Raw genomic sequence first — 20,254 nt, 5'->3', positions numbered from 1 at the left:
GAACTGGGGACCCCAGATTGAGGGTTGGAAAGCAGTGAGGGGCAGGGGGCTGGCCTGGGCTCCCACGCCAGGTGGGGCGGCGTAGGGTCTAGGACGCAGACCCTGTCCAGAGGCTGACAACTCAGGAAGCTTACGGAGAGCTTCCTGAGAAGACCAGAGTGGGCTGGAGCATCGGGTAGCCTGTAGCAAGAGGAAGTCAAGTTGCTGGCCTATAAAGGAAGGGGCTTCCCAGGGGGCTCAGTGGAAAAGAACATGCCTGCCAATGCAGGAGACGTGAGTTACACCCCTGGGTTGAGAAGATCCCCTGGAGAAGGAAATGGCAACCCACTCCGGTACTCTTGCCTGGAGAGTCCCATGGACAGAGGAGCCTGGTGGGCTGCAGTCCATGGGGTCACGAAGCATCAGACATGACTGAGCGTGCACACACACACACACACACACACACCACTATAAAGGAAATCGCCTCATAGTATTAAAGGTCGTAATGAAGTTCTCCACTCCAGACTGTTTTAAACAATTCATTAGACCATGGGGTTAAGCCTGTGTGGAGGCAGGAGGAAACGAGAATAATAACATCCAGCCGTAGGTAAGAGGCGTATAGTAGGAAAGCGCTTCATCTCCGTCACCACATCTGAGACAGAGTGCAGCCCCCTGAGGGAGGTAGGACCACCCCAGGAGACTGAGGTCTGGGGGGCTGAGGACCCCCCCTTGGCTATGAGGCTGGTAACGGAGGCCTTCTAGCTCCCTGAAGGCTTGTCCTTCCAGGGTGAGAATCTGGATGCAGGCTTTACACTCCTCCTTGTCCCTGTCCTTCCTTCCCTGAACCAGGGCTGAGTGGGGGACATTGCCTTAGTCCTGCTAGGCAGCCCTGCTCCCAGTTTCTTTCTTTCTTTCTTCCCGGTTCATTCTATTTTTTTTTTTTTAATTTCATTTTATTGACGTAGAGTTGATTTATAATGTGTTACTGCTGTACAGTGAAGTGATTCAGATATATATGTATGTATGTATTCATTATCATATTCTTTCCACAATGGTTTATCACAGGATATTGAATATAGTTCCCTGTGCTGTACAGTAGGACCTGGTTGTTTATCCATCCTGTATGTAATAGTTTGCATCTGCTCATCCCAAACCTCCAGTCCATCCCTCCACCCCACTCCGCCCAGCCTCGCCCTGCCCCTCCATCTTGGCGATCACAAGTCCGTTCTCTGTCGGCCCAGTTTTTTTCATTCCGGCATTTGGGTTTGATACCCAGACTGCCGTGGTCCCAGGAGATGCTGTTCTTCTCCTTCCGGGAAAACTCCAACCTACATCATTACATGGTTCCCTGCCATGCAGGCCTAGGCAGGAGTGGACAGCGGCCACCAGTGACTCCTGGGAGAGTTCCACAGCAAGTGTGCACAAGGCTCCCCGCCCGCCTCCCACTTTGTTTCCACACCAGGGGCGAGGGGTGAGGGCCACAGTCCTTTGATCTCCTTTGGTGGGTGTTGGGAAGGAAGGGGTGGCCCGGAGCCCTCCTCCCTCAGGTCCCGGGGGACAGAGCAGGGGACTGTTCCAGAGTGTGGACCCCTCTGGGGCCACAGGTGCCCAGCTGGTCCTGCCAGGATGGAGCCCCTTGTGGGGGGCGGGGAGTGGGAGAGAGAGAGGAGGGCTGAAGACCTTCCGGAAGCAACTCTGCCGGGCTTGGAGGGAGTTTGGGGAGGGAGAAAAGGCCTCTCTGTCTCTGCCATCCATCCTTCAGACTCTGGACTCCTGGAGCTTGCACTCAGCCCGCTCCCCCACCCCCTCCCAGGCACTCGCGTCTCCAGCCCAGAATCCGTCAGCGTGAAAGGATTTCCAGATACACAGAAAGAAAATCTCCGTGGGGAGCCTCGTGCGGATTCACTTTTCGGAGGGTCCTGAATGAGAACAGGCGGCAGGCTCATCTGTATCCCTGCCTCTGGCCCACAGCTCTGGGGTCTCCAGCCCAAGGCGACTGCCTCCCCCAGCCCCTCCACTCGCCCTACTCCTGGGTCAGGCTTTCCAGTCTTTCTCCCAGGCCTGGGTCCTCATTTTGTACGCCCTCGGCCTTCTCCTTCCCTTGCATGTCTCCTCTGCGCCCCCCAGACATCCACCTCCCAAAGGCCCGGGGCTGAGCGGGGACTCTGGAACGGGCCTCTCTGAGGTTTTCCTGAGGATAATCAAGCGTCACACTCAGGTGGGCGAACTCCTGTGTCTTGAGTCTACTTGGGCAGAGGGTGGAGTGCAGGAGGCCCCTTCCGCTGTCCCAGGCTGGCAGCCAGCCCCAGCTGGTCGGCACGGTAGACCCCATCCCCTTCCTGCTTGATCGTCACTCCTCAGCCCCCCACCCCACCCCTCTCCGCCTTGGGACTGACTTGCGGCTCACCTTGGTTAATACCTCCCTGAGCTGGGATCAGGGCTTACTGCGATGCTGCTTTTAAAAAAAAACAAAAACAAAAACGTAACACCAGCTAACATATGGAGATGTCATCATGGTTAAACAAATTACAGTCGAAGACGGCGTGATAATAACTGAACAATCACTGCAACTAGAAGGAATGGCCTCTAACCCGTCGGGTGCGCCCCGCGAACCTGGGCTCCATCCAGGAGCACGTGAGCGTGGGCCCGCGGCCTGGGGCAGGGCGAGGGAGTCCCGGGACCATCCGAGACAGGCCTCCTTCGAGGGCAGCCCCGCCTGGGAGGCCGCAGGAACACCAGGTCCTGGAGACGAGGGCGACGGAGCCCCCTCCCTCCGCCTCGCCTCCTTCCAGACCTCGGAGGAGGTCGATTCCCAGGGGGGAAGCCCGCGCCGTGGCGGGGAGGGGCGTCTTCCTTGTGTCCCGGGGGTCTCCCCCCTGCCCCGGTCCCCTCAAGCCCGGGGAGAACGCCGCGTGCGTTTTCCTTTGGCGAGCAAGGGGCCCAGTGGGGCGCGCGGGTTCGCCCCCGTTTGGGGGGCAGGAAGAGGCATGACTAGGAGGGAAGATTTCACAGCAAGAATGGCCGGTGTAAACCCTCTTTCTTTTCCTCCCTCCCTCCCTCATTAAGTAGATTCGTATTTAAAACAGGCTCAGACATTTTAATTTGAATTCCAGGCGCTGAGCTCAGGTTAGAGTCGTGTCTTTTATACCGAGACCGAAAATTTCCATCGGAAAGACTAGAACCTAAGTCTATTTTGCCGAACAACCGGAGTTCCTCGGTGGGTGACCACTGCGCGCAGGCGGCTAGGTCTCCCTGGCTTTGGCCTGAAACTAGGGCTGGGCAGGGGAGCGGGCTGGGGGGGCAGGCGGCGGGGGGCTGCTCCCCGCAGGGCGGGCGCGGCGCGTGCGTGGACCGGCCGCGCTAAGAGATGCCGCCGTTCAGAATCCTCGCCGCTTCCCAGCGCTCGGGGCGCAGGGCCGCCTGTGTTGCTGGAATGCAATCCGTGGGGGGAATGCAGATTGCGCTGCGACCCGCTGGGTTTGATTTATGAACGGTTACTCCAGCGATTGTTTACACATTGCATTTCAGGGCCCCCGCGCCCCGCCCTGAGGAGCCGGCGCGGGTACCCGCGGCCGCCTCCGCAGCCTCCCCCGCAGCCTCCCTCGCGGTCCTCCAGCCTCCGCGCCCACCCCCACCTCCAGCTCCACCCTCACTTTGTCCAGGAAATCCGACTTCGCCGCCCCGGAACCCGGGGGCCCACATTCGGCTCTGCCTCCCGCAGCCTGCTCTCCTCCGGCCGTCCCGGACCCGGGGCTGCTCCGCCGCGTTTACTAGCGGGCCGTTACTTCTCCGTGAGGCCACGCGGGCCAAAAATAGGAGAGGTGGAAGCAGCTCGTCGGCCGGATCGATGGGGCCCTCGCCGTTTCAGCTGAGCTGTCTTATTAATTATGAAAGGGCTCGCCCGATCCCTGCCAGGGACGACGCCTCTGGCCCCTCCGCTGGAGCCCTTAATGGTGGTTCCTCCGAGAGCTGCCTCCGGCCACCGCAGAGGAAGCGGCGAGTCCCGAGCAGAGCTCGGCCCGCAGGCGGATGCTCGAGCTTTCGACCCGCGTGGGTCCGCGTGTGCGTTCTCAGAGGCGCGCAAGCCCAGCGCCCTCAAACCTCCGCTAGGAAGGACCCCTGCCTTTTGGCTTATAGAAGTAAAATATAGCTTCCCCTTTCTCTTAAGTGAACACGACTTCAGGGACGTGGCAAGATGTTCTGGTAACCCACGGCTTGAGGACGGTAGGTTATCAGGTGACTGGTGAGCTGGTGAATTTTCCACCTGGTATCCTGTGTCCCTCCAGGGAACCCCGAGAGAACTCGGCCGAGAAAGCAGGCTTGGGGCAGGAAACAGAGGACACCCCTATTTCAAACAATAACTTTTATTTTATACTTCTCTATACTTTGTAGCAAATTTTTTTTTTTTGCTGAATTTAATTTATAATAAACTTTTTAAATTACATCTCTCTTTTTTTAAAATCAAGGCTCTTTTATGTCAAAATCTTTTTTTAACTATATTTTAGATTAACATTTAACATCCCCCCTCCCCTTGTGATCTATACCGTTGGATATTCAGGTATTACCGTATGTGGAACAGCTAAAACAAGAGGGAAAACCAAGGCAGTGGACTTCGAAAGATGCATCAACGAGCAGGTAAAGCTTAACCTCTCAGTGACTTCAGCAGCGTTGCTTCTGGCAGCCTGTACCTCTGACCCGAGGTTTCCTCAACTCCCTCCCTCTCCCCATCCTAGCCTTGAAACACTAGGCCAACCATCTGTCCTTTCACTTTTCTCGAGGAGAAATGTGCAGTGGAAATGATCAAAACAAGATTCTGTGTTAGAAAGACAGTAAGCGTGAATTATTCACGAGATGCTGCTCTCTTCAATGCATTCCCCTGGCCTTCTCCTCTCCTCTTTCCTGTTAGGAGGAGCCCATCATTGGTCATGTATTCACATGATTAATATAGTAGGCGGCCCAGGGCCGTTCCTGAGATTCTTGTGCCAAAAAAATAAAAATTAAAAAAAAGAAAAGAAAAAAAGAATGGGGTGGGTTTGCCGTTTTCGTGTTTCTGTGTGAAGACGGACTGAAGCTGAGGTCCGATTTTGGCTGTGCTCGTTTGCTCACTGATCGGTAACATTTGGCAAATGGAACACAAGAAACCAAACGGAATCAGAAAGAGAATCAGGATTTCCCACAATTCCCATATGAGGGTTTTCAGCATCACAGAGAATCACAACGTCCCCAAAGAGCGCATGGATCTTCCTCTCGGTTTCCGGGAGCATGGCGTGAGTGCGGGCGCGCGCGGGGGAGCCGGCCCGGCGCTCAGAAGGAAAGCCAGGTCGCTAAAGCTGCCGAGAGAGACACCAGGAGCACGGGCAGCGCCGGGAGCAGGGGCCCCGCCGCCCCGTTGCCGCCGCCGCAGAGTTCGAATAAGCTGCCTTGGATGTTGAGATTTTTGGATTCTTTTCTCAGTTTATCCCACATATCTTTCGCCCCTTCTTGGCAATCCGTAAGGGCTGTGACTGTGCAGCTGTGGAAATCCTCCCAGTATCTGGCGAGGAACAGAACAGAGCAGAACGAGGTTCACTGTGAGCGCCGGCAGGACCCCGGGCCTGCGCCCCCCAAGTGTCCCCCTCGCGGCCCGGCCAAGCTCCCGGCGCCCCGCGTCCCTGCAGCCCCCGGGCGCCGGGCGGGCCCGGTGCGCCCCCACCCTGCCCCCGACCCCCGCCTCCGGGACCTCAGCCCGTCCGGGGAGCCGCTGTCCAAGGTGGGGCCGCCCCTTCCCGGTCGGGTTCCGCGCCCGCGGCGCCGCGCTGGCACCTGGGCCTGCGCTGACAGATTGCAGGCCTCGGCGGGCACAGCTAGGAAAACAGTGCTAAGCCGCGCAAGCTGCCGCCCATTAATGCCTCTCAGCTTGTAGGACGGCCGGCCGGCGCGGCGCGCGGCCCTCCCCGCGGCTCCGCGCCCCTCCTCGCCCTTCCTCCTCCTCCCTGCGTCTCCCAGCCGCCGCGCCCGCTCGCCTCGGCCTTCCATCTCCTCCGCTCCGCCTTTGTCTCCCGCTCACCTCGCCTCCCTTCTCTCCCCTTCTTTGTCTTCCTCCTTTTTCCTCCCCTCGGGTTTCACCCCGGGTCCCTTCCTCGCTCCCTCCTCCTCCTCGCTCGCTTTGGTCCTCCGCGGCGCCTCGCCTCGCCCTCGCGGCTCGGATCCGGTGCGGAGACGGCCGCCTGCCTCTGCCTCCCCGGGGTCGGTGAGTGCCAGCGCCCGAGCCCCCGGACCGGCTCCTTCGCCTTCTCCAGCTTCCTTAACCCCTAGAGCTCAGGCCCCACTCGCTGAGTCCCCGCTCTCCCCCACCCCTCACCCCCAGGCCTTTCCACGGCCCTGGACCCCCGCGGCCTTCGGGAGGTGGTGCCAGCCCCCGCCCCCAGGCCCGGGGCCGGCGTAGTGCCCGCCCCGCCAGCCTTCGCGGGGCCCGGCTCCCGGTCCTCCCTGCTCGCCTCTTCCGGAGCCCGCGCCTTCCTCGGCCGCTCGATCCTCCCGGGCTCGGCTCCTAGCCCCGCCCCCACAACCTTCATCCGACTTGTCCTTTTTTTTTTTTTTTCCAATTGTCCCCCTTTTCCTCTGAAAACCCAAAATAGATCTCCAGACTAAATATAATTCCAACCCGTGATCGATTCCTGGGCCGCTGTCTCCTCTCGGGGCTGGGTCGATCCGTGCCGTCTTGCTAACTCCGGTCTGGCTCCCCCTTCGCCAGGACCCTTGGCGTCAGGTCACCAGAGAGGGCCCTCCACGAAATCTGCGCGTTCTTTCCTCCCCTCCCTCCCTTCTGCTCACCGGCCGGGACTGTAAGCACGCTGAAGGCAGGCTTTGTTCTGGTTTCCACTCCCACCCTGTCCTCTGGCTGACAGTCAAGTTATAAAGGTCTGTCGGACTGCCTTGAGCTCCGGCTGCTTTCTAATGACCTCAGTGAATCTCTGATTTATGAGGACTGCAGGGCCTGGGGCACAGGCCTTCCAGGTTCCTCAATTTGTAATAAATACTGAGATTTAAAGAAATGGAGAGGCGGCAGGACAGCTCTCTGCATAATTACACCTCCCAAAGGAGATTTCAATCTCTCCTTTCTTTGTGCATGCCCAGATGGGGACTAGGTCTTCCTGGAAGAGAGACTGGGCCGAGGAGGACAGAATCCAGGTGGGCCTGAGAGGAGGTGGGCTTCCCTGGGGGCTCAGATGGTAAAGAATCAGCCTGCAATGCGGGAGACCTGGGTTCCATCTCTGGGTCGGGAAGATCCCCTGGAGGAGGGCTTGGCAACCCACTCCAGTATTTTTGCCTGGAGAGTCCCCATGGACAGAGGAGCCTGGCGGGCTGTGGTCCCTGGAGTTGCAGAGTCAGCACGGCTGAATGACTAAGTACCAGCACTGAGAGGAGGTGGCCTTCAGATCCAGCTGTGGTCCGCCACCTCCGGGAGGGCCCCCCACCCCATGTCCATTTTCCTGCTAAAAAACCAACAGCTTGGAGTAATTAAATTCTGGCAAACGATGGAGGAATTGAGAGCTGATCTCTACTTACACCTTTGCCCGTCTTTATAGGTACTTCCTGTCATCAGACATTTAGGATGAAAGCAGGTGGGTATGCATCCCAGACCCAGCCTTTTGTCCCTTGGCTGCTGTGGCTTCTGGTGGACACCAGGATATTGAAGAAAGTGTGTAGCAAAATACACCCCCATCGAATTACTCAGTGTTAACAAATAATGTGCCACCCCCACGGAATTAGGGAGAGAGGAAGGACTTCAGAGTATACAAAGGAGGGTGCGGAAAGTGGTCACTGCAACCTATGGGAAACAAGGAACACGTTTTGCCTGGGCTGTATTGGAAGGGCCGTGATGGGCGTGGGAAGGGTTACAACTGTTTTTGAAAAATAAAATGAAAGTGTGTGTGCATGTGTCTTGCAGAAGATGGGGGTATTTCTAAGGTCTGCCTTAGCTGAGATGTGGCTGATCCTCCACAGAAAGTGCTACCCTCCTTTGCCAGTGGGAGCTGTGCTTTCTAGCCAGGCTCTGGGAAAACACCCCTGGGCCTGGCATGAACTCCTTCTTGGTCCTTGTTGGGCCCTGAGCTGCCCTGGGCTGGGGACACCTTGCAGATGCAGGAAGTGGGGGGATAAGCAAGGATAGCTACCCTAAAGCTCCAAATGGGCTATAAACTCTGCAGACATGGTTACTAGACATTTGGGCAAAGTCATCGGCCCAAAATAAAATATTCTTTCAGTTTCTCTCATAGAAAGAGAAAGAGGGATCTGCACTCACTTGCTGCCAGTGAAGTTTCTTGGCCTGTGCCAAAGGGGAGTTTTATTAGAGGAAGAGGACAAAATAGGGGAGTTCTTTTCCTTTTAGGCAAAACTGGTAGAACTACCTAAAACGCCCCTCAAGCCAAACCAACTGTCTAGGTTGAAGTGCTCATTCGCGAAGCAGGGGAGGAGGAGGAAGAGGAAGAGGGCTTCGAAGCGTGGAGAGGAGCTGCCAGCAGCTCTCCGTGCCCCCTCGCCCCAGGTCCAGCGGTTCCAGTGTGTGGCGCACCTGTGTGCACGCGGGTCAGGCTGCGGAGGGTGGGACTGGGCCCCGAGGAAAGGATTCTCCTCTGCCCATTCCAGGCCACAGGGTCCCCTTGGGCAGGGCAGGCCCCAGCCAAGGCCTGAGGGTGGGAGGCAGAAGGCGAGGAGGCTTCGCGCTGGTGCCAAATACAGAACTCAGGCGGGAGGCGAGGCGCCCTCCCACCTCCACAACCCACCCCCCACCCCCAGCACGGAAACCCCGCGCAACAGAGAGGACACTTACGTGCACACGGTCTTGATGTTCGTCTTGTCGTCCAGGCCCTGCGGGTAGTTGGCCATGCTGTCGCCCAGCTTGAGCAAACAGTCTGAAAAGCCCTTAAAGACCGCATCGCACTTGCCCGCTGCTCTCACGGCCTGCACCAGGTACGCTGCGGGGAGGAGGGGACACTGGTCAGCGGTGCTGCCGCCCGCCCCGGAGCCCCGCAGCCTGCCCGCCGGGACCCGGTGCGCATCGCCCCATCCAGCCGTGTCCAGTGGCGTCCAGGCTCGGGCGCGCCAGGGCCAAAGGTGAATGAACGGTGGGGCCCGAGAACAACCGAGCTGCAAGCACCAGGCATCTTCTGCAGGTGGCCCGTGTGCGTGGGTGTGGGCTCAGGGGAGTCCAGGCCTTTCCTACCGGGCGACCCCTGCCCGCATCGCTCTCAGCATCTTTTTCGGTTTCCTTCGCCCCCTCTTCTCTCCTCCCCCGCCTCTTTATTTCTTTCTCCTCGCTCCCTGCTTCGCTTCCCCCACACACCCCTAGCTGGCCCGTCAAGGCTCTCGCAGTGTGGTTCCCCTTTTGTGAGGTGACGGAGGGGTCTGGCGGCACAGTGCAGGGGTGAGGAAGGGGCTGGGAGGCTCAGAGCCTGGGCCCCGCGGCCGCCCGAGGGCCACGTTTGTGAAAGATCCCTGGGCTCGGGCCCGCTGCCCAGTGGGCACTGGGCAAGGACTGCTGAACGAATAAATAAATAAATTCTCTGGAAGCCCCCAGCAGCCACCGACTTGGGTTATTTCATTATAAAAGGGATTCTCTACCATGGAGTTCCCAGTGAGGTCGTCTGCACCCCCTACCCGCCTAGACTGGGGCAGTTACGGCCGGCAGGGTCAGGATGTGTCCGAGCTAGTGACCCTGGGTCACCTTCCCGGAGGCCAGATCCCCGAGGGCAGCCCCTTGCTTCCCTCCACCTTGCTCAGCTCCTCGGGAAAAACCAGCCCTGCTCTGCCAGCCAGAGACCAGACGCGACCCTTCCTCTCCAAGCCCCAGCTCTGCAGCTGGGGTCCGGGGTGGCTACCGCCAGGGGCTCTCGGCCTCTGGCACGGGGCTCCCTCCAGAGGGGCTGGGGTCGCAGCCGGGGCGGTGGCAGCAGGTGGAGGAGGAAACCCAGGGGACACCTAGTCCTTGCTGCTGGTCTCAGGTCGGCCAAGCCCCGAGGCACGGGACCCGAGAGATGAGCTCCAAGCGGCGGCTGCGCTGCCGAGGCCCTTTCTCTCCATCCCAAGGCACGAACCGGGCTGAAGATGCCTAAACCAGCGGCCAAAAGCATGTTGGGCACCAGGAGTGCGCACGCATAGCGCAGACCTGCACTGCCTGGAAGGGGAGAGAGGGGCCTCCAGGGCCCAGTCTGCTTCCCGCTGCTTCCCGGCGGCCTTCAGGGCGCCACGGCTCGTTTGCGTCTCCGGGGAGGACCGGACACCTCACCGCCCCCAGCCGCCGGTCCCTGGGCCGGGGACAGGCAAGGGGGAAGGTGACCGAACCCGCAGAGGCCTCCGAGAGCGCACCGTTTGCAAATTGCCGCAGGGAGAGCGGGGCGGGCCTTAAGCTTTCTAATCCGGAACGGGAAGCTCGGGCCGATACGTCAACCTTCGTCAATCTCCCAGTACCCCCACGATATAGCAAGAGCCCTTGGACTGCAATATCAGCTAGAACACTGAGCTAGAAGGAAGGAATAAACGAATCTTTGTTCTAACAGAACGAGGGCCGATGAAATGAGCCCTGCGCGGCGTCCCCTGTAAACCACACTGCAAGCGCCGCTTTGCAGCAAGTAAACGAAATAAAATACAGTCTATCCTCTCTCCCCGGCCCCCAGTCTCTTCCCACCTTCACCCCCAAAACTCGGTGGCGAAAAAGCAGTCCCTAAGATGCACTGACAATAGTTTAAAAGGGAATTGCATTCTCCGGGGTCGGGGAGCGGGCTGGGGGGGACGCTCCTGTCTTGGTGTTTTCAGGGGCTGCTGGAAAACCTTCCACAGCGCGCATGTGTGTGTGCGCGCGCGTGTAAAATAAGTCGTGAAAATTTCTGTCTTTTGCAACTCGGACTCCTCGGTCTCTCGTTGGCTGGGGAGGCTGGGGGCTTGCCCGCAGGGCGCATTTGGAAGACTCCTGCATCCAGGCAGGTCCCAGCCGGGGCGACCCTCGCTGTCCTTCCTGAGCCCTGGTTCATGGAGGCTCGGGCGGGTGACCTGGGCTCCTTCCCTGTCCTCCACCGTGTCCGGTCTTGTGCCATCTCCTTCCGTTCATTCATTTGTTCGACCTCTCATTCATTCCAAACTTCCTCCCGCCTAGTCTTCATTCGCCTTCACCACCCCTCCACCTCCCCATCTTTGCCCAACCCCCATTTTTCTTGCCAAATGTCAGTGATTTGGGACAGCTCCCAGCCATGAATTAATAAAGATCAAGCCTCTGGTTCGGGAAAGGGCAGGCATTCGGGAACAAACATGCTCAATTTCAATTCCACAGCCAACAAATGGTCATTTCCCAGAGGAGGTTAATGTGTTTCAAGCGTATTTCACATGCACAGTTTCTGTCTTTTTTACCCGTTCAAAGTAAGGTTATTTCTCACAGGGAACGCAGAGTCCCAAACCTTTGCCGATTATAAACCCTATATAAAAAACAACTGCTGTCTCCTGCTCTCTAAAAATCTGCAATCATTGCAAAAAACCACATCCACTTATTTCCAAGATTTAAGGGATTTGTTGCAATCAGAAATGTTCTTTATTTACTGCAGCTCTTTGCATGAATGTCAAAGATTCAAAACAGCCAGATTCAAAACAAATCATTTCTTGGAATTAAAGGAAATGCCGCCGACATCCTGCATCTGTACACTCTAAAATCCCTACAATGTTCATGCAAAAAAGAAAATCAGATTCAGAAAATCCTGTCAAATGCATAAAAACCTATTGCAAAGAATCCATGTTAATGTCTAGGTAACTCCAAAGCCTGTTTCTTCCACATTTCTCATGAAGAAAAATGTTATGCATTTCATCTCTTGCCCCAGCCAAACCAATTCCCTAAAGTACCCCCCTCCCGCAATACTGCAAGGATTTGTCTGCAAAGAATGCTACAGCCTCAAACGACAGGAGCCAACAATTCCCTCCTCTCCAGAAAACCCATTTGAAGAGTTTCTATTTTTTCTCTTGTCCATTCTATTAATAATCTGCTTCACTTTCACTTTGAGGCTACATTAATTAATGCTCTGACCCAGCAACAGAGAAGGGGGTTTTCTCCTGTTCCCTTCCATTGCGCCTTCTTCATTTTGGATGGGAAAAAAATATGAACTTTCAAAAGCCCCAACGACAGTGGAACTAGGACTCAAGATTCCTTAACATAAAATGCGGACTATATAAATCCATTCATAATCAATCCCAAACTAACAAAAATTACAAACAGCCAACAGCACATATTGCAAACACTTCTTAACCCCTTCCTGTATACAACATACAGATGCCTGTGTGGAAAAGAAGAGGCAAATGTGCATAGAAAATTATATCCATATATATTTAGCTGAGCTCAAGGTCCTTAATGATAAGCATATTAAAAGATATACTCTGGGGTTCCCATTTATTCTCAATTTGCCCCTTAGACTGGTCTGCGGTGCCCGGTGTGAACGCTGCAGCTAGGATATGGGGAGGGGGGGCGGCGGGAGAATGACAAAGTTCTAAATGCAGCAGTCTGAGCCCCAGAATATCTTTGCATTCTGCACATAAACTTTCCAGTTCTAGCTGCCTAGCCATCTTGTTCCCGCATTCACCTTTCGACCCTTCAATATAAAACCTTGCAGCATATGGCAGGGAGCAATGCATTTCCCCAAAGTGCACCAAACCTGGTGCACCCGAGAGAAAGCAGCAAATACGGACGTGCGCTTTGTAAAAAGAGGGGAAAATCCCTCCAGGAAACAGCCGGCCGCACACACTTCCTGGCGAACATTTAGAGTCTCTCTCTCCTTTTTAGCAAAACCAACCCGGGACGCGCCAGTCCCTAGGAGCCGATACCCCCATCCCTGGGGGTTTGCCGGCTTCTCTGCACTCCCGGGCGACCGCGGGTCAGTCGGTCTCCCCGGGTGCCTCGGGCCCGGCCGCCCGCCGCCCTCCGCGAGCCCGGCCCGCCGTCCACTTACCTATTTGCACCGCGAGGATCAGTGAAATATATCTGCCGTTCAACTTAAGTCCCATCCTACGTTTAGTCAAACCATTTGCGGCCGCAGACCTTTAAATAGTTAGTTTGGAGAACGCGGGGGAAAGCTGAAAAATAGGCATTGCCAACAAGTTCCAGGAGCGACGGAGACTTTATGCACGGGGAAGGCAGAGGGAGGAGAGAAAGAGAGGGAGCGAGGAAGGCAGAGAAAGAGAGAGAGAGAGGCCGAGGGAGGGGGAGAGCTGGGAATGGTTCACTCCATTAGGAGGGGGCGGAGGAAGTACAGCCTCACGCCCACGAGCCGGCCTGACGTGGGGGATGACACGGAACGATTTTTTTTTTTTTAAATAAAGACACCTTGGTAAAGAATCGCCATTTATAGTCATCAGAAGCTCGAATTAATCAGTTATCTCCAATTAATGTGCTGTTCGAACGAGTTCTCGCCTCCCGGGAGTTGGGGGAGGACCACTTCTCCAGTTCGGCGGCCACCCCCGCCTCCTCGCTGTTCCCGGGGCCCCCCAACCCCACCCCCTCTCTGCGCAGAACCGGGGCTCCCTCTCCCCTCCCCGCCTGCAGCCGGGGAGTCCTGGCGCGCCCACTCGATTGTTTCAGCCCGCTTCTCCACCAGCTCCTGGGCGAATCCAGCCCCCTCCCTACGTTACAGCGGGGTTCAGAGGAGCTGGAGCTGGAGGGGAAAACAGCTCAGCTCTAAGAATTTGACACCCCCGCCTGCCCCCTGCGCTGGCCTGCTCGCGTTCTCCAACCCTGCGGCTGGGCTCGGGGGCACGGCCTGGAGCGCGTGAGCGCACACTCACGCACACACACGCGCGTGCCCGCGAGCCCAGCTAAGCGCCCCAGACCCTCCCGCACGCAGGGCCCGGAGCGCGCTCACACGCTGGGGCCCCGGGGTTTACTCTGCACCCGCTGGGCCCCTGAAATGTGCACCGCGTGCCCTCCGTGATGCCCGCGCGGGTAAGAGGCCGCTTCTAGAGATGCGGCGTCACCTATCTTGGGGAGCGGGGAGAGCCGGCAGGAAGGAGCTCCGCAAAGGCGATTTTCGGATCAAGGGATTTACTAACTCTCAGACCTTTGGGACATTTCCGAGGCGATCACTAGTGTGAGGGGTTCCTTCTGATCCTGATGCGCCTCTCGAGGTTTTCTTGTTGTTGTTGTTGGGCCGCACAAACACGCGCACACGTACCTCACGTACGCACACGCACACCCGGATCCACACACACCTGCACTGTTTTGGTGCTCGGGCGCAAACCCTTGTAGACGCAGCCTTCTCTGCAACCAAGCGCTTCTGCAGCTGCGCCTGTGCCCCTGAGAGGTGCTGCTACCCAGCAGCTTGAGTTAAGGATGAGAAAGGAACAGAGCTATTTTCTTTCCAAACGCGGTTAAGCTTTGGTTTCCTTCCCTTTCTCTGCACCAAGAGAAGCCTAAATTCTAGCTTCTTTCATCACAGGCTAAGGAAGGAGTCGGCCAACTTTAAGCGCATGAAGAGAAAAAAGATATGAAAAATGAAAACGACCCCTTAAATCTCTCCAAATTAACAGGAGAAAACGAGATGTTAAGTGAGCAGCAGCTATGCAAGTGGTTAAGGTGACATCGAGTCGAATTCACTGCCCCCCGGAGCCGCGCCAGCGGCGGGGAAAGGGGAAGAAGGGGCGAAAGAAGGGCGGCGGAGGGTGGCGCGCTAAAGGGGAGCGCGGGGCCTGACTGCGGCACTGCGGGCCCTCACCCGCGCCCGCCGGACCCCGCACCGAGGTGGGGGCCTGGGGGCGGGGCCCCGTGTCCCACCCTCCCTGACACCTCCAGGCCTCGGGTCTGGGAGGCGGGGCAGGGGGGCGCGCCTTTCCGGCGTCCCGGGGCCGAGTCGCCGCCCCGGGTGTTTCCTTCTCCTGGAGAGCAGGGAGGGCTCCTGGAGGAGCCGAAAACGTGAGCAGCCGGGGGGCGGGGCGGGGGCCGGTGGCGAGAGGTGGGGTGTCCCTGGGACCCGCCCCCCACGCCCTCCAATGGCGAGGCGAGAGGTTGGCCCGGGGGGCGGGGCCTCGGGGAGCCGCCGCAGGCCCCGCCCACGGCCCCGCCCCACCCCCGGGGCCTCACGCGCGCGCCCGGACCCCGCTGACCCAGACTTGGGGCGCCCGCGCCCGGCCCAGATTGCAGCGGGGCCCGCGGTGGGGGGCGGCGGGAGAAGGATTTATTTGTCCTCAACGTCCTTGCCTTTTTTCCTGCCCACCCACTCAGGAGCTTCCAAGAGTGCCCTGGGATTTCCCCACCCCACCCCCTGTCATCCGAACTTGGGGCGCTGGGGGCGTGCGAGCAGGCTGAGCTGAAGGCCTAAATAAAGCAGAGTGAAGTCGGGGGGCGGGGGGCCGTCTGCGCATGCGCAGCCGCCAGCCTCTGGTGGGCGGGTGCTGAGGGGGGAGGGGCGCCGCCCCTGGGACCCCCGCGGGCCTTCTCTCCACTTTCGTCCACTTGCAGCCCAGCCTCCCCTCGCTGCTGTGGGTCGTTTGGAAAGCGAGAGTAGTCAGTACCACGCATAAATGATATGGGGTGAATGGCTTAAAGCAGATGCGGGGTTTTTTGTTTTTGTTTTTTTTAAAAAGCCCAGGTCGTTCCGCAATTGGTACTGCTTGCGAGGTTGTTTTCCCCTAATTCCTTAGTTAAAGGATGATGAAATCCCTAGTTGCCAACGCATGCTGGCTCTTTGCGAACACTGCGGGCAATACCCATGGTTGAAGGTGGACTTGAAGAAAGTTTCCTCCTTTCTCTTCTTAATTTGAAACGTCCACTGCACATCATACTTGAGGCGAAAGAGTCCCCACTGGAGTGGGGAGACGCAGGGAACCAGGCCTTGCGTTGTCAGTGTTGTGATGACCGACCCTTGTCGGTCAGCTCCCCCTACCCGCCCCTACTCCCCTTCTCTTGAGTTGCGGTTTGGTGATCTGAAAAACCGAGGAGATCGGACTAGGACATGATCTCCAAGGTGGTTTTCACCCTCGGGGGTTTGTGAACAGGAGGTTTTCTAGAACACTGTGGAGGTGCTGCCCAAGGAATAAACTCCATACAAGGATGCTAGTTACAGGCGCCTTCTTGCAGAGGACGTGTTTCCTTTGGATAAATCATTTCATTTAAACTTAAAGAAACAAATACTGTTCAGGATAAAAGGAAAAAAAGTCAGTGGTGCTGTTTGGATCTACATCTCAAATTGAACCAGAGGTACCCCCGGAAGTCAGTCTGCATAATTAAGACGTGAATATGTAAAACCCCTTGCCCCCAAGTCTACCAGGAAGAGACCATGGTCTGTGTCTGGTTGGCACTGCCTTTCATTCTCAGTCCGTGGTCCTGAAGCCCCCGCCTCAGTGCTCAGGCAGGCAGTGATCCGCACACACGTGGGCACCTGGTGAGGGTGCGTGTGTTCTTGCATTGGCAACGGGGCAAAACACTGAACAGCCTCTTTCCCAGCTCTCTCCTCCAATCCGTCATAAGTGCACCTTCCAGATGCTGCCACTTAAAAAAGAGGATGCCTGTGAAATTATCTGCAAGAGCGATTACCAGGGCTAAGTAGGAAATTCTACCTCTTCTTGGGTCAGAAGAAAGCCCACTGCTATGTTAGAGTGGATTGGTCTGACAGTACATGTCTCTCTTATACTCAGTCTGTCATTTTTGTGTTGTTGTTGCTGAGTCTCTAAGTCGTGTCTGACTCCTTCGCGCCCCCGTGGACTGTAGCCCGTCTCTGTCCATGAGATTTGTCTGTAGGCTCCTCTGTCCATGAGATTCTCCAGGCAAGAACACTGGAGTGGGTTGCCATTCCCTCCTCCAGAGGATCTTCCCGACCCAGGGACTGAACCCTGGTCTCCTGCATTGCAGGCGGATTCTTTACCCCTGCGCCACCAGGGAAGCTGTGTCATTTTTATACCTTCAACTAAATCCTTAATCAAAATGCAAATATGAATGTATATGTCTTTTTAATTTAAAATGTCGACAACTATACTATATTGAAATATGTACATGAACTAAGAGGGAGAGGGAATTTTTGCAGATGTATGTTGCTAGGGGGCCTAATAAAAATCAGCTTTGAGAGGCTTGACTCTCCCTTTGCATCTACTACTTGGTAAGATGACTTTTCATTTTTAATCACCGCTTTAAAGTTAGTTGAAACTTCTAGGGCTTAACAGCTGAAGAAATTTGATTTTAGTGCAGAAATCTGAATCCTGGGAGCAAATATTTTGTTTGAAATGTATGAGTGCGATTAGCTTCCTACTTATTAATACATACTTTATTTTTAAAAATCAACATTTTTATTATGAAATATGTGCACAGAACCATGCACAAAACAAAGATGCAGAGGTCACAAAACAAAGGTGTGCTTGATCATAAATCAGATTATCTCTGTGGTCCCCATTCACACTGAAACAGTACAGACAACTAAAATGCAAGCTGTCTTCCTAGGTATGATCCTAAGTCAAAAAAGTCAGAGAAATTGTTGGGACAGTTAGCAACATTTGATTGCGGCTTGTGAATTGGACATCGGTTGGTACTGATGTTGATTTCCCAGTTGGAGAGTTGTGTGGTGATCACAGACAAGATCGTCCTCGCTTTGGGGGGTTCACACACTGGAGTACTTAGGAGAGATGAGACGTTATATCTGTAGCTTGTTCTCTTAAGTTTCAGAAAAGGAATAGTGATAATGGGGATGAATAGACAGTCATGGAAGAACACAGTCAAATGCTAAAACCGGGGAATCTTTGGATGAAGGCATGTGGGAGTTTTTTGTAATGTTCTGGCAATTTTTCTTTATGTTTAAAGTTATTTCGAATTAATTATTTAAAAAATCTATTCTAGGTGGTTTAAGGACTTGAATAGTCCCCCACCCCAATCCTTTAAAACTAAATGAAATATATAGATGAATATTCTTAAATTTTTATTTATTTATTTAGCTGCACCAGGATTGTAAGTTGCAGTGTATGAACTCTTAGTTGCAGCAGGTGGGATCTAGTTCCCTGACCAGGGGTCAAACCCGTGCACCCTGCACTGGAAGCATGAGGTCTTAACCACTGGGCCACCAGGAAAGTCCCTCTTAAACCTTAAATAAGCATACAAGGCATGAACTGGAAAGGATGAATACATTTGACCATAACAAATGAAAAGTTTCTGTTTGCAAAGTAACAACTTAAAGGAAATAAAAGGTTGGTACCAAAATCATCAAGGTTGGTATCAAGAACTAAAGGATTCCTTAAACCAATTTTTAAAGTCTGTGCTCACGCGCGCTTGCGCGCACACACACACACACACACACACACACACACACACACCCCTTGAAATAAAACCGATCAAGAGACATGAAAAGGTATTTCACAGAAGATGAAGCATGATGCTTTATTCCAGGAATGTAAGCAAAACTGGCTTAATGTTCAAAGAGCTCAGTGTCCCTGGGCCTTTGGCCTCCTGAGAGCCTTTCCTTCTGGGATGACCTCATCTTGGTCCATCTGATGTTTTCTCTCCACTGCACTCACACCAAACCTCAGAAACGCGGGGCGTTCTTCTCTGCGAATCTTCTTGGGAAGGGACAGCATGCGACCCGTTCTAGCCCCAGGGAATGTCGGCCTGGTTTGCCTGGCTTGCCAGGTATCTCTTCCTCAAATTCATCGCTCCCTCTTTGTAACTGGTGAGTGTTTTGGGGGAAGCGTTCTCAGAGTACACGGACTTCCTAGTCCTTCTCATGACTCCACAGGAAGGCCCCGGCATCCTCCGACCCGTCCTGAGTCAGCCACCTCTATGGTGGTCGCCAAGTGGTGGGTCTCTATTTTCCTCATTTCTTCTAAATTTGCTACTTGACACTCTACAGTAAGGAAGAGCTCCTTCCTTCCCTTCCCTCCTCCCACACTCCTTTCCTCCGTCTTTTCTTCCTTCTCTCCTTCCCCCCCCTCCTTATTTCCTTCAGTGGAATATGCTTTGGTTCCATTATTTTCTTTTACACCTGGAGGAAGTGTTGAAAGTGATAATCATAAGGTAGCTATTTGTCCTCAGAGAGTGAACGCTCCACCTGCCCGTCAGGACCTTGTGTCCAATGCAAGAAAGGCCAGCCTCTTCTCCCCAAGGCCTCTGCCTGTCACCTCTCCTCCTCTTAAAGTATTATCTGATTATTAAAAACTGTGTTCAATTAATTCATCTGTTCAGAGTGTCATTTTACCAGATGCATATTTTTGCCAACTGTGCTTTTTAACAATGTGATTTCATCAAGAGTTCACACGCAGAGACAGCCCTGACCTGGAGGCGAGGCTGGCTGCAGATGTCATCCATTACCTTGCGAGCGCACTGGAGGGGCACCTGGCCGGCAGCCCGCAGGACTGTCCTCGCGCGTCTCCATCCTGGTGAGAGGCTCCAGGACGCTCTTTATGAGCACACTTTTGGATAGACTTCCTTTCCGCTTGCGGGTATAAAGAGGCTCCTGGTGATAAGCTTTTCGACGTCAACCTGTCTCGCCCTGACAAAACAGCAAATCCAGTCTCATGGGTTTCAACCAGTAAGTTCCTGATGATCGTGAATCATTTATTAACACAGAGTGGAAATGATCACACTGCAGGTCACCCTTGGAGTCAGCCAGATCGATGTGGGATTTGAATTCTGGCTCCCTCCCTGAACTTATTTGCTGTAAAAATATGGTCCAGTAATTTACTTCCTTAGGCTTCAGTTTCCGTATCTTTAAAATGGGTGTAAAAATATTGACCAGATGGGAGTTGTTGAGAAGAAAGTGCCGTGTTGTATTTAACAAGCTCACTGGGGGCGTGGAACCTTTACTGCCTGCTGGGCTGCTGTTTCCAGAGCGAGATCTTACCCTCCTCCCTCGGCAGGGGTGTGGTCTGCGGGGGCGAGATGCTCTCGAGTGGAACAGTGTCTCAGTCTCCATTTCCTCCGAGTTCTTCAGCCCCTGTTTTCCTGGAGTCACTTCTCCCGCGTGGGTCCAGTCACCGCGCTGTCGGTCACTTCTTATGCTGGGCAATGGCCTTTGTTTCTAGGAGCCTCTGAAGTTGGTCTGCCTCTGGGAGGCTTGCTGCGTTCGTGAACTTGGAATCTCCTCTGCACTCTTCTTCCCCCTCTCTCTGTCCAGAGGCACATTGGCCCCAAGACCTCATTTGGAGAGGGAAGTGGGAGACCCATTTTAGCTTCAAGGTTAAGCCATCTTCACGACTACAGAGATGTATTGTACAGCACAGGATATATTGAGAATATTTTGTAATTACTGTAAATAGAGCATAAACCTTAAAAATCGTGTAAAAGTTAAATAAATTT

The 20,254-nt window shown here is 55.0% G+C and overlaps 1 protein-coding gene across 1 annotated transcript; it reads right to left on the bottom strand.

Moving 5' to 3' along the window:
* Window positions 1–4,402: 4,402 nt before the first annotated feature.
* On the bottom strand, window positions 4,403–13,164 carry NRN1 (neuritin 1). The gene is made up of 3 exons (XM_065912868.1): window positions 12,942–13,164; window positions 8,792–8,936; window positions 4,403–5,512 (listed from the first exon to the last, which is right to left on the bottom strand). Exons 1-3 carry the CDS (start codon window positions 12,994–12,996, stop codon window positions 5,284–5,286), a joined length of 429 nt encoding a protein of 142 aa, XP_065768940.1. The 5' UTR covers window positions 12,997–13,164; the 3' UTR covers window positions 4,403–5,283.
* Window positions 13,165–20,254: the final 7,090 nt, after the last annotated feature.

The sequence above is a fragment of the Muntiacus reevesi genome, chromosome 20, assembly GCF_963930625.1.
Source record: "Muntiacus reevesi chromosome 20, mMunRee1.1, whole genome shotgun sequence".
Taxonomy (NCBI): domain Eukaryota; kingdom Metazoa; phylum Chordata; class Mammalia; order Artiodactyla; family Cervidae; genus Muntiacus; species Muntiacus reevesi.
This window is presented reverse-complemented; position numbering and strand designations above follow the sequence as displayed.